Source organism: Hyperolius riggenbachi, chromosome 1, assembly GCF_040937935.1.
Source record: "Hyperolius riggenbachi isolate aHypRig1 chromosome 1, aHypRig1.pri, whole genome shotgun sequence".
Classification (NCBI taxonomy): Eukaryota; Metazoa; Chordata; class Amphibia; order Anura; family Hyperoliidae; genus Hyperolius; species Hyperolius riggenbachi.
Window position 1 is genome coordinate 129,275,037 of NC_090646.1, and position 13,183 is coordinate 129,288,219.

At 44.1% G+C, this 13,183-nt stretch overlaps 1 protein-coding gene across 2 annotated transcripts in view; it reads right to left on the reverse strand.

The window, feature by feature from the left end:
• The window catches only part of CORIN (corin, serine peptidase), a 279,818-nt gene that overhangs the window by 248,641 nt on the left and 17,994 nt on the right, over nt 1–13,183 (reverse strand). The window contains exon 1 of one of the 2 annotated variants that reach the window (XM_068278536.1): nt 12,028–12,287. The exons of the other annotated variant lie outside the window; for it this stretch is intronic. Coding sequence (XP_068134637.1) covers nt 12,028–12,099 — 72 coding nt within the window. The 5' untranslated portion in view covers nt 12,100–12,287. Of the gene's footprint in view, nt 1–12,027; nt 12,288–13,183 lie in introns of those variants that run through there. 2 annotated transcript variants of the gene reach the window in all.

The window sequence follows — 13,183 nt, forward strand, 5'->3', positions numbered from 1 at the left end:
TGTGCAGAGCTCCACAATGTGGACTAAAATACACAACTAGCATTCAAAACAGGTACAGAAAAGGAGGACGTTAGCATCAGTATAAATAATCCTGTTAGTCCTGTAACCAATGCAGGGCAATGGAACAGTTTCCACTGCATGCAGAGCGATCCAAGAATCTGCAGCATGCTGCAGATTCTCAGCCGGCCGCATCTGCACACAACTGTCAGCCATCCACTCCATACACCTCCGCATCGGGCGATGCGGAAGTGACGCGAACTCCAGCTGAAGTGATGCGATGCGGCGAGTTAGGTTGGGAAAATCTATCTATCTCTATCTCTATATCTATATACATACACACTACTTTGCTAAGAAATAAGCAATATGCTGAGAGCTACAGTATAAAAGCAATACATAACTTGGATTAGGGTGAGTTTATACTATAGGTGTTGCTGTTCACTGCATTGCTACATATGGATGCAATGCCAAAAGACTGCACTGGCAAGATCACATCTCTGCATTTTAATTGACTACGTTACCTAAACACACTTTCTAGAGTACGTTTCTGGATAATGTGCACTTATGAGCATGTTATAACAGCAATCTTCAAGCAATAAAAAAGTAGCATGCACATTATAATATGCAGAGTGAGAACGCAGGTAATCTGAGCTTAGTCTTAATACCACTCATTATTTAAGACTGATTACCTTGTACAGTATACAGTGGTGTGAAAAACTATTTGCCCCCTTCCTGATTTCTTATTCTTTTGCATGTTTGTCACACTTAAATGTTTCTGCTCATCAAAAACCGTTAACCATTAGTTAAAGATAACATAATTGAACACAAAATGCAGTTTTAAATGATGGTTTTTATTATTTAGTGAGGAAAAAAACTCAAAACCTACATGGCCCTGTGTGAAAAAGGAATTGCCCCCTGAACCTAATAACTGGTTGGGCCACCCTTAGCAGCAATAACTGCAATCAAGCATTTGCGATAACTTGCAACGAGTCTTTTACAGCGCTCTGGAGGAATTTTGGCCCACTCATCTTTGCAGAATTGTTGTAATTCAGCTTTATTTGAGGGTTTTCTAGCATGAACTGCCTTTTTAAGGTCATGCCACAACATCTCAATAGGATTCAGGTCAGGGCTTTGACTAGGCCACTCCAAAGTCTTCATTTTGTTTTTCTTCAGCCATTCAGAGGTGGATTTGCTGGTGTCTTTTGGGTCATTCTCCTGCTGCAGCACCCAAGATCGCTTCAGCTTGAGTTGACGAACAGATGGCCGGACAATCTCCTTCAGGATTTTTTGGTAGACAGTAAAATTCATGGTTCCATCTATCACAGCAAGCCTTCCAGGTCCTGAAGCAGCAAAACAACCCCAGACCATCACACTACCACCACCATATTTTACTGTTGGCATGATGTTCTTTTGCTGAAATGTTGTGTTACTTCTACGACAGATTTAACAGGAAACGCACCTTCCAAAAAGTTCAACTTTTGTCTCGGCGGTCCACAAGGTATTTTCCCACAAGTCTTGGCAATCATTGAGATGTTTTTTTTAGCAAAATTGAGACGAACCTTAATGTTCTTTTTGCTTAAAAGTGGTTTGCGCCTTGGATATCTGCCATGCAGACCGTTTTTGCCCAGTCTCTTTCTTATGGTGGAGTTGTGAACACTGACCTTAATTAAGGCAAGTGAGGCCTGCAGTTCTTTAGATGTTGTCCTGGGGTCTTTTGTGGCCTCTCGGATGAGTTTTCTCTGCGCTCTTGGGGAAATTTTGGTCGGCCAGCCACTCCTGGGAAGGTTCATCACTGTTACATGTTTTTGCCATTTGTGGATAATGGCTCTCACTGTGGTTCGCTGGAGTCCCAAAGCTTTAGAAATGGCTTTATATCCTTTACCAGACTGATAGATCTCAATTACAGTACTTTTGTTCTCATTTGTTCCTGAATTTCTTTGGATCTTGGCATGATGTCTAGCTTTTGAGGTGCTTTTGGTCTACTTCTCTGTGTCCGATAGCTCCTATTTAAGTGATTTCTTGATTGAAACAGGTGTGGCAGTAATCAGGCTTGGGGGTGACTACAGAAATTGAACTCAGGTGTGATAAACCACAGTTAAGTTATTTTTTAACAAGGGGGGCAATCACTTTTTCACACAGGGCCATGTAGGTTTTGAGTTTTTTTTCCTCACTAAATAATAAAAACCATCATTTAAAACTGCATTTTGTGTTCAATTATGTTATCTGTGACTAATGGTTAACGGTTTTTGATGAGCAGAAACATTTAAGTGTGACAAACATGCAAAAGAATAAGAAATCAGGAAGGGGCAAATAGTTTTTCACACCACTGTATCTGAAATCAAATGCAGAGCACCTTCTACGGTAGCCTCCGTGGAAGCGCTGTTTAGCGCGAAACGGCGGTCAGGCATCAGTGCCCAGCACTCACCACCACCTATGCCTCTTCTCACAGGGTATGTGCTTCATCAATTGTAACTTGCATGTCTGTTACACTACTGCACGTTTGTACCTTATATATTACGACATTAAATTGACCACCTGCAGCAGTGCCAGCTTCCATCTTTCTTCATTTACTTGTCTGTATTTTTTTTACCTCAAGTACACCTGAACTGAGAAGGATATGGTTGGTCCCATATTTATTTCCTTTTAAACAATACCGGTTGCCTGGCAGTCCTGATTATCTCTGGCTACAGCAGTGTCTAAATCCCACACCTAAAACAAGCATGTGGCTTATAGGTCATCTGCATTGTTTGAAATACATTTGTCAGTCTCCATATCCCGCTCAGTTCAGGTGTACTTTACAACTAGAGCTACTGTCAGTTTTTGCATCAATCACAGCCAGCTGCAAACTGAAGGGGAAAGGTCATTTTCAATTATATTAAATTGCAAAAACTATGCTGCAATAATGTTTTTTCCAGCAAGTGTGGACCTTAATTTGTTTCCACCAGGATAGTATATTACACAATACATTTCTTCTGTAACAGCAACAGATAATAAACTTATAGAAATATAACGCAGCAGCTCTGTATAGAGAAATCTGAAAGCCACCCACTCGTCTATAAATAAGTATTTTACATTCATTCAGACTTTCCACTAAGGCATTATTGGGTCAGAGTAGACGGTCATTTGGGGGAATATGAAATCTCATCTTGCAAAGGCAGCTATTTTTAGGGAGTCATGGAAAAAAATAAGGTAAGGATTACATATCTGTCAGCCCCGAGTCCCGACACTGAACTCTGATGAGCAAAGCTGTTCATTTCCAGAATTTCCCCAGGGAAAGGGAATATCCCAGCTGCTTAACACACTCACTGCCAGGTGAATGTTGTTGTGGGAGCAGCCTGTAATATTGGGACTGAAAGCTGTTTGATTAAGCTTTGATTTTAGTCAAACTGAGCACACCGAGGTGGAATAAAAAAAAACAAGCAAACAAAAAAAAAAAAAAAAAAAAAAAAAAAAACACACACACACAAAGACACACAAAGACACATATCCACTTTCAGTGCCTAATCATTTAAAAAAAAATTGTAGGATTTTTTTTTTTCGATTGCAAGCGAATCCAGTCTACACAGAGAACCTGCAGAAGTAGCTTCTGACAAGTCAGTCCTGAGTGAAATTCAAAACGTAGCGCAAGCAGGAACATTCTGGATCATTTTCTATAAAATCAAGGCAAAGGAGTAGTCCCAGAGGGCCTGGTTTACTGAGGCTCCCTTTGGCTGGAGATCAGAAGTGATGCTTAAAACCAGGCACTGACTGATTCGTTAAATATGGGCTAGCAATGCGGGGCATAAATTTGCACCTAGAGTAGACCATGGCTTGCTAAAATAGTGAAGGTGTGCAATTACAGTAATGCACTCACCCACAACAAGGATCCTTTATGGCTTGCAAGTTTTTTTATGAGGTCAAGTAATCCTGTATCCTCTGAACAAAGTTCTTGCTACAGGCGTAAACACAAATGTGTGTAAGGGTCCGTTCACATATAAAACCGTAAAAAACTCTGGCGATTAGCCTTTAAGGGGAACCAGAAGTGAGAAGCACATGAATTGGGGGTATTTGTCTTTTAAACATTACCAGTTGCCTGGCAGTCCTGCTAAGCTTTCTGGCAGTCAAATATGTCTGAATCACACACCTGAAACAAGCATGCTGCTAATCAAGTCAGAAACATCTGCTCTTCACACTTTGTCAGGGTCTATGGAGGAAGTAAGAGGCATATATCAGCAAGACAGCCAGGCATTTTGAATTGTTTAAAAGTAAATAATAATGGCAGCCTCCATATCCATCTCCCTGCAAGTTCCCTTGGCACGAAGAGCAAGCGTGGAGAAATCAGATCTGACATTTCAGTCATTTCAGTAACCTGTGCTACGTGTGGCTAGCTGTGCCTGAAAGCTGCACTTCATGTAAAAAAAAAAAAAAAAAAAAAAAAAGTTTTAATATATGAAGCAGCATACACATACAAGTTTCCTAATCACAAGAAGAAAGCTTAGCCCCTGATGAGTCCGCACGGACGAAACGCGTCTGGCGTCACTACGTAAGTGCGCTGGATAGCACGGGCTGATGATTGATGTCTTTTTAATGTTACGCTATGAGCGATTTTTTTTTTCATGGTCTTATTTTACATGAATACTGGATTAAAACTTTTTGGAAAGTGAAACCACTGGTGCTCGATTTGTTGTGACAATAAACGCCAGACCCACCTGGATCTGAGGTGGATTCAATCTGGTGAGCCGCCACTATTGTGGGAGAGCCTGGTATGATAATACACTGTGTGGATCACGATTGTATCACTGAGCACTTGGGGAGTTTCATGTTATTGCTGTATTATGCAGTAATGCACTATGTGCAGTATGCTTTGACTTTTTTGCAGATGTAAAGAGGTTTTAAAGAGGAGCACTGTCACCTAACTATAAAATTATCACCTTTGGAACTGTAGTAGCGAACACTCTAATTGACTTACATGGTGCTAATTGATAATTGAAAGGGCAGGCGCAGTTTGCTGTTGTATTGTAGTTCTTGTAGTATGCTTCTTTCACACGGGAGGCTGAACTGTGCACTATTCAGGCAGTTCAGACTCCAAGCTGCTGGTCCCAAACCCTTTCAGCTGCAGTTTCATGCAGCCGGATAGCAGAGTTCGTAACCCCACAAGTCATCATATGACACATGGTGCCATTACCTGGCAACAAAAATAGTGACAGGTTGCGTCTGAGCACAGCCACACTCAGAAAGAGCAGCCACTTTATCTCCCATCCCAAATCATAGCAAGCAATGGCTGGGACACAGGAACAGCTAACAGGCGCAATTTTCATTTTTTTTTTATTTATATAGCTCCAACATCTTCCGTAGCGCTGTACATAGTACAAAACAAATATTAAGGAGCACAGATACACGAGACGTTTAAAACTCTGTACAATCAGGACATGCAGTAATAGAAATACAGACACAGATGAGTGGTATGAGACATCACCAATACGGGTGCATGTTCATATGATAAATTACATCAGAATAAGTAGCACTAGGAGGAGGACCCTGCCCTTGCAAGCTGCCTTCAGCCTCATGTGTGAAAGAGGCCTTACATAAGACTTCCTAATATGACAGTTTTAGGACTCTTTCAGATGAACAGCTGACAGAACAGTTAACTGCTTATTAGCTGCTCCTGTTTATGTGCAGCGTGGTTGCAGTCGGCTGTGTCCAGCACTTTCATCAGTCTCTGCATGTGCATCTGAGTGGGCAGCAACCAGAACTGGGTGCTGCTTTTTTACTGGGCAAGACAGCCAGGCAATTTGCACAGTTTAAATGTAAATAAATATGGCAGCCTCCATATGTCCCTCACTTCAAGAAGAGCAAGTGGAGAGAAATCAGATCTAACATTTCAGAGACCCGTACAACTTGTGGCTAGTCATACCCAAAGCTGCTGTTTCTACTGATAAAGTAATTGCACTGTGTGTCAACCGCTGATCTGCTCGTGATTACAAACGTTACCATTTGTTTGCATTATTTTGCAACCATAAGGTGCTTAAAGTACCCCTGACCCAGTTTAGCAGATACGGTACAAACTTTTAATACATTTTTATGTGTGGGGTGCTGTGACAAGTGACAAAGCACCTTCCTCCCCCTCCAGCGTCCCCTGCGCCTCCCACTCTGCCAAAATCTTCTGGGCGGGATGGAAGAGTCAGTACTTCCTCCTCTCCACCCGTCATTAGTTCCACCCCCTCCACTCGCCACTGATGGTTTCTGATATGTGTGGAGCTGCGCGGTGTGCAGTCTTGTGATAATTTAGCTTGGAAAACCTCCACTGCATGCTTTGTACTATAACACATACCAGGAACCAGCAGTGGCGACTGGATGGGGCGTACCTAAGGACAGGAGGAAGTACTAACACTTCCTCCCCCCCATATTCAACGTCCTGCTCAGTCGAAGATTTTGGCTGAGCAGAGAGGGGGCTACAGGTGGCGCTGAAGGGGGAGGAAGGTGCTATGACAACATCACAGCACCACACTTCATGATCGAGGATCCAGCATTGTCAGCCCCCAAAAATCTGCAGGCGCAGTAGGGGCTTCAGGGTGCAGCAATATTTACCAGTGTGCGTGGATTTTCAGGTGCTGCCAGCGCTGGATCTGAGGCGGAAGAGGATGGAGGGAACCTTATTATGATCCAGAGGATTCCCCCACCCGAGGTAAGTTCCCCATAGGGGCACTTTTTTCATTACAGGTCTTCTTTAAAGTGGACCTGAACTCTTGCACAGGACAGAAGGAAAAAAGAGAGAGATGCACCCTGTGTGTTGTTTTTAGAGAGAAGAGTCTGTCTAATTCCCCCTCATCAAGTAATCAAAAGTGTAATTTGATCTCTCAATTGAGTCAGAAATTCAACAGTCCTTGGCAGATTAAGCTAATATGTAAACACAGGATGTTAACCCTTTGTCTGCATCCATGAAAACAGGAAGTAGACACTGCAGATTTATTGCAGGAGTTCTGTAAGCTGTAACAAAAATGTTTTCTCTTTAAAAGTTATTATGCTGTTGCTTATCTTTTAGAGCAGAGAGGAAATTCTGAGTTCAGGTCCGCTTTAAAATAAATCTCAGATCAAGAATCCAATGTATTTTTATAACAAATGTTACTTTAGTTTAAAATATACACTCATATCTTCTTTTACATTGCATGTACAGTGTACTTCCTACAATGGGAATAGCTTCAAACACAAATCATTAAAGTAGAGATCAGCACAGACTGCAACTAGTTTACTATCAGTACCAACAGTGTAACAATGTATACTATTGCTCAAAGCTCCATTTTAAGAGAATATATACCTCAAAGTGTAAGCATACTAATACAGTTAGTTACCACCCCTCCATGAAAAATATATATAAAATGTTACACCATGTAAAAATACTTGGAGAAAGCACAAGTCTTGGCATACAAAATTAAATTTAGGTTATACTGTACAGACATACAACATTTATATTGCGCTTTTCTCCTGGCGGACTCCAAGCACCAGAGCTGCAGCCACTAGGGCGCGCTCTATAGGCGGTAGCAGTATTAGGGAGTCTTGCAAGGACTCCTACTGAATAGGTGCTGGCTTACTGAACAGGAAGAGCTGAGATTTGACCTTGTGTCAGAGGCAGAGCCCTTACCAGTACACTGTCCAGCCACAATGGCGATCATTCATAAAAGTGTGTTTGGTAAAAAAAATCTGGGCGGGTAAATACCGCATTCGGTATTTTAGACTTCTGTGTGCTAATTCATAAAAATGTTTACAGTTGTGATAGAAGTTCGGTATTTTCCCAAACGAAGGCTGGTGGTAGGTTTGCGCAACATGAGAAGCTGCCTGAGTTGATACATTTTCTCCTGCAGTGACAGAGTTACAATAAAAGAGGCATCTCCAACTTCCCTTTAGATGTGCATTTTTTTTTTTTTTTAAAACTGCCTTTGTTTGCCCTAAATCTGCGCTGAATCTGTCCATTATGCTGGGTACACACGTTGCGATTTCCCGCTCGATTCGCGGGATCGAACGGATCGATTTGATTATTTCAAACGTGTTCGATTGGGTTGCGATCGTTCCTGCCGTCGATTTTGCATGTTAAGTATGCAAAATCGATGGCAGGAACGATCGCAACCCAATCGAACAAGTTTGAAATAATCGAATCGGTCCGTTCGATCCCGCGAATCGAGCGCTAAATCGCAATGTGTGTACCCAGCATTAGTCTTTCTAAACAATCTATTTAATTGCCACAGCTTAGAAGAACTTCAAGAAATGTTACACATGCAGGCTTTCTGATGTAAAAAAACATATGAAAACAGGTACTCAAAAGGTTAAAAACACAGCCTGGGGTATTCTGGGAAGCCTTTTTTTGTTCTGCTCTCACTGCTGCTGCTGCCTGGGAGATCTGCCTCCATTAACTTTGCTTTTATCCACACCCTTATCGCATGTTTAAAGCAAACAGTATTCTCCGCATGCTCTTATCTTTATGAACTGACATTTAGTGACCTGTGTTGAGATGATCACCGCACAAGGCAGTAACTTTTCTCACTGCTCGGTAATTTGAGCTTTTCATGCGGTTACAGCTTTTATGAATTGACATTTTGCTAAGTGGTCGGTCAGACAAGACTGGCAGCGATTTGTAGGTTCGTTCCTGGGTTTACATGGGTTTCCTCCAGGTACTCCAGTATCCTCTTTTTGCCCACTGCCCACAAGAAAAAAAAAAAGCCCTTAGACTACTGAGGGAACATAAGCAATGTCTATAGTAGGGATTAGAGCGTGAGCTCCTCTGAGAGAATGCTGTAGATGTCAGTGCTACATAAATGCATAATAATACTACTACCAATAATAAAAAAATGCTAAAGATGTCAAATGAGACAGAACAAATGTGCATAGTATTGTACAGAAACGGTAGTTATGCCAGGCTAAAGGAATTTGAATTATTACCATTCAATAAGTCTCAGTTTCCTTCAGTAGCACTGTGAAGTCTCCCATCTGATTGGATAAAATGCATTGGCTCTCCTAAGGAACTTTATATAAACCCCGCACTAACAATGTGACCTGAATAAACTTGCTAAGCAAACATTATTAGCTGGGTGTCAATCGGCTGGGTTCATGTGACTGGCAGACAAGATTCCCATAAAGTTTTTTCCAGCAATCCAATGCACTCCTGACACTCAGCCCTGACACTCGCTTCGTTATGCCGACACAGAGTACAGCATGTTTTTACAGGAGCCAATGTACTGTATGTATCTGACTGGGATCACTAGCACACTGTACAGCAATAATTGATGCCTCCTCCATCATAATCAATAGAATCATATCTCTGTCAGGGAAGTGACAGAACATAATGAGAGCATTTAGCACCCAGCTCCAGGCATTGTAGTACGTGACACTTTCACATAGGACTTCTCAAAAGAAAACAAACGTTTGATTAACCGCACATAAACACTGCTGAGATCCTGCGGCCCTCATAAATCTCACATACATTATCAATAAAAGCTTTATGAGACTTTTGGATTGCTTGGAAGTTCTGACACAACAGGGAAGAGGAGGTGAAGAAACTATAGGCTGCATTGCTAAATACTATTCCCCCTCCGAGTAGTAGCAGCTCAGGGGGGACATGTAGATTCAACATCCTAGCATACTTCCAGGGGGGGGGGGGTTGTTGCCCCCCTTAGTTACTAGTTGCCCAGCAGAGGTGGTGTGTGACAGTAGTGACAGGTTAGGTCATGCTAGTATACATGTATGCCACTTTGACAATACATCCTAGCCGAATTACCTCAGTATCTTTTGCCAATTTGAGCTCCAGTTATTTCTGGCACCAAAATTACACATAAGTTGCATTACAGCCATGGTGGAGCCCAAATCATCAGCACAGCGACAGAATTAGCTGGTTTGCACTTGTTTGAATCGCAGGCGGTTTGCTGCATAGCGGAATTAGCATCCTATACAAGTCTATGGAGCAGAGCAGCGAGCGCTTAAAAATTCATACAGCATGTTGTCGTTTATTCCCACATAATGTACTCATTGCCATTTGCATACATTGTTTTTCTATGAAGGATCAAAAACTTTTGTGTAACATAAATAAAAAAAAATAGAGCAGATACTGCATTTTTTCTCTTGTCGAAAAGGCAGATTATTAAAAAAGCAAAAAACAAAAAAAATGCATGCAAAAAAAAAAAAAAGTAAGGTCAAATACATACAAACTTTTTTTTATATAAATGATAACACAGAAACGAGCAAATGCACCGAAAACATCCTACAATACAAGTGCATAAACTGACATGCCTTAAAATTCAGACTTTCCTGCACAGACTAGTGTGCTGCCAGCCTATATAGGGATTATATAGCCTGGCACTGCTCCACCACAAAACTTCAATCAAACACAACTAAAGTGCTGTCATAAGTAACTTTGGAAGGCATCAATTATTAACTTCTTTTTAATAGAAATGAGCGAATGGTAAGGGGGGAAAAATACATGTAAATGATAAAAGCACAATAATTAAAATGTAATAAAAAGACTGAAGTGGATCTTGAACAGCAAGTAACAAGAGAGAAAAAAATAGCACAATAATATAGTGCCAGAGTTTTCAGAAACACACACACATACTTCGCATGAAATCCATTTCCATCAGTACAATTACAAAGCTCCATGCATATGAGAGCTGTCCAGTAACAATATACACTGTCGCCCCCCCCCCCCCCCCCCCGCACACGGATCCTGCATATTGATAGGATATATACCTGTATCATACGGCACAGAGAGGACAAGTTGGTGGCTGATGCGCTGCCTATAGGAAGGCTACCCCTGGCACTGCCTATAGGCAGAGGAGACCCCTGGCACCGTGCACTGCCTATAGGAAGAGGCGACCCCTGGCACCGTACGCTGCCTATGGGCAGAAGCGACCCCTAGCACTGTGCGCTGCCTATAGGCAGAGGCGACCCCTGGCACTGTGCGCTGTCTATAGGCAGAGGCTACCCCTGGCACTGTGCGCTGCCTATAGGTAGAGGCTGGCACTGTGCGCTGCCTATAGGCAGAGGAGACCCCTGGCACTGTGCGCTGCCTATAGGCAGAGGAGACCCCTGGCACTGTGCGCTGCCTATAGGCAGAGGCTACCCCTGGCACTGTGCGCTGCCTATAGGCAGAGGCTACCCCTGGCACTGTGTGCTGCCTATAGGCAGAGGCGACCCCTGGCACTGTGCGCTGCCTATAGGCAGAGGCTACCCCTGGCACTGTGCGCTGCCTATAGGCAGAGGCTACCCCTGGCACTGTGCGCTGCCTATAGGCAGAGGAGACCCCTGGCACTGTGCGCTGCCTATAGGCAGAGGCTACCCCTGGCACTGTGCGCTGCCTATAGGCAGAGGCTACCCCTGGCACTGTGTGCTGCCTATAGGCAGAGGCTACCCCTGGCACTGTGCGCTGCCTATAGGCAGAGGCTACCCCTGGCACTGTGCGCTGCCTATAGGCAGAGGCTACCCCTGGCACTGTGCGCTGCCTATAGGCAGAGGCTACCCCTGGCACTGTGCGCTGCCTATAGGCAGAGGCTACCCCTGGCACTGTGCGCTGCCTATAGGCAGAGGCTACCCCTGGCACTGTGCGCTGCCTATAGGCAGAGGCTACCCCTGGCACTGTGCGCTGTCTATAGGCAGAGGCTACCCCTGGCACTGTCTAGGCAGAGGAGACCCCTGGGACTGTCTAGGCAGAGGAGACCCCTGGCACTGTCTAGGCAGAGGAGACCCCTGGCACTGTGCGCTGCCTATAGGCAGAAGCGACCCCTGGCACTGTGTGCTGCCTATAGGCAGAGGCTACCCCTGGCACTGTGCGCTGTCTATAGGCAGAGGAGACCCCTGGCACTGTGCGCTGCCTATAGGCAGAGGAGACCCCTGGCACTGTGCGCTGCCTATAGGCAGAGGAGACCCCTGGCACTGTGCGCTGCCTATAGGCAGAGGAGACCCCTGGCACTGTGCGCTGTCTATAGGCAGAAGAGACCCCTGGCACTGTGCGCTGCCTATAGGCAGAGGAGACCCCTGGCTCTGTGTGACAGAAAGCAGCGCAGCTCTTACCCTGTCAGTGCAGATGACCGGCCGGTAGTTCTCTTCAGCTGGAATGGTGGCAAACTGTTGCATTGACAGCATGCTCAGTGGACTTCCATTCCCAGCAGCGAGCTGTCCCGCAGTTTCCCCCGCTGGGCTCCGCCGCCGCACTCACTCTAACAGCAGGGATCAGCACTGTCCTTCCACGTGCTGCTGGGGATGCAGCCAGCTCCGAGCATCTTGTCTGCTACACACCCCGCGGCACGCCTCTGCTGGAGCAACAGGAGACACCCTTCACATGCTGGGGATCTGCCTCAGCTGCTGCCTGTCACTGACCAGCTCACACACACCTCCTGTTATTGCATGACAGAGCCAGCCTGCAGCGCTGTGCACACCGAGGCAATGCATCTAATGGACTCAAATCAAATCAGGAACATGAGAACCAAGTTATCCCGACCAGCACTGTCTAGTGAGGGACATTAGAAAGCCAAGCATTCAATAGGGGATGTATGTTAGTTGCATTGGAGTATTTATGCCAAAACAAGGAAATAATGATCAATATTTTCTTGCTGATTGGGGAATGTCTTTTAATGCCTTCCTGTTGCAGCACTCCATTGTCCATACTAATCAGAAATCCAATTTAAAAATAAATAAATGCGAAAGCACCTGTAGTGAAAGACCAGTTGCAGTAATGTATAGGTACTATTATTATTAAAGGGGCACTATGGCGAAACATTGTGCAAACAAATAAAAAGTACGTTTTTTTCCAGAGTAAAGTGAACCACCACTTTTCTCCTATGTTGCTGTCACTTACAGTAGGTAGTAGAAATCTGACAGAAGTGACAGGTTTTGGACTAGTCCATCTCTTCATGGGGGGATTCTCAGGGATTTATTAATTTTCAAAAGCACTTAGTAAATGGCAGTTGCTCTGTCCAACTGCCAAAAAATTGTGTAGCGAGCAGGAAAGCTGGCCAGCATCATTGTTTAAATCCTTTTTAGGCCCCATTCACACTTAGAAGTGCAAAACGCCGGCAATTTTGCCAGCGTTTTGCGGGAGTGATTTTTCCACGATTTCACGTGGAAAAATCACTGGGCGGTGAAGCAATTTTTCTGCGATCACGTTTAGCGCTTCTATAGCACTGAAACGCGATCGCCGGGAAATTGTGTGAAAATGGTGCAGGCTACG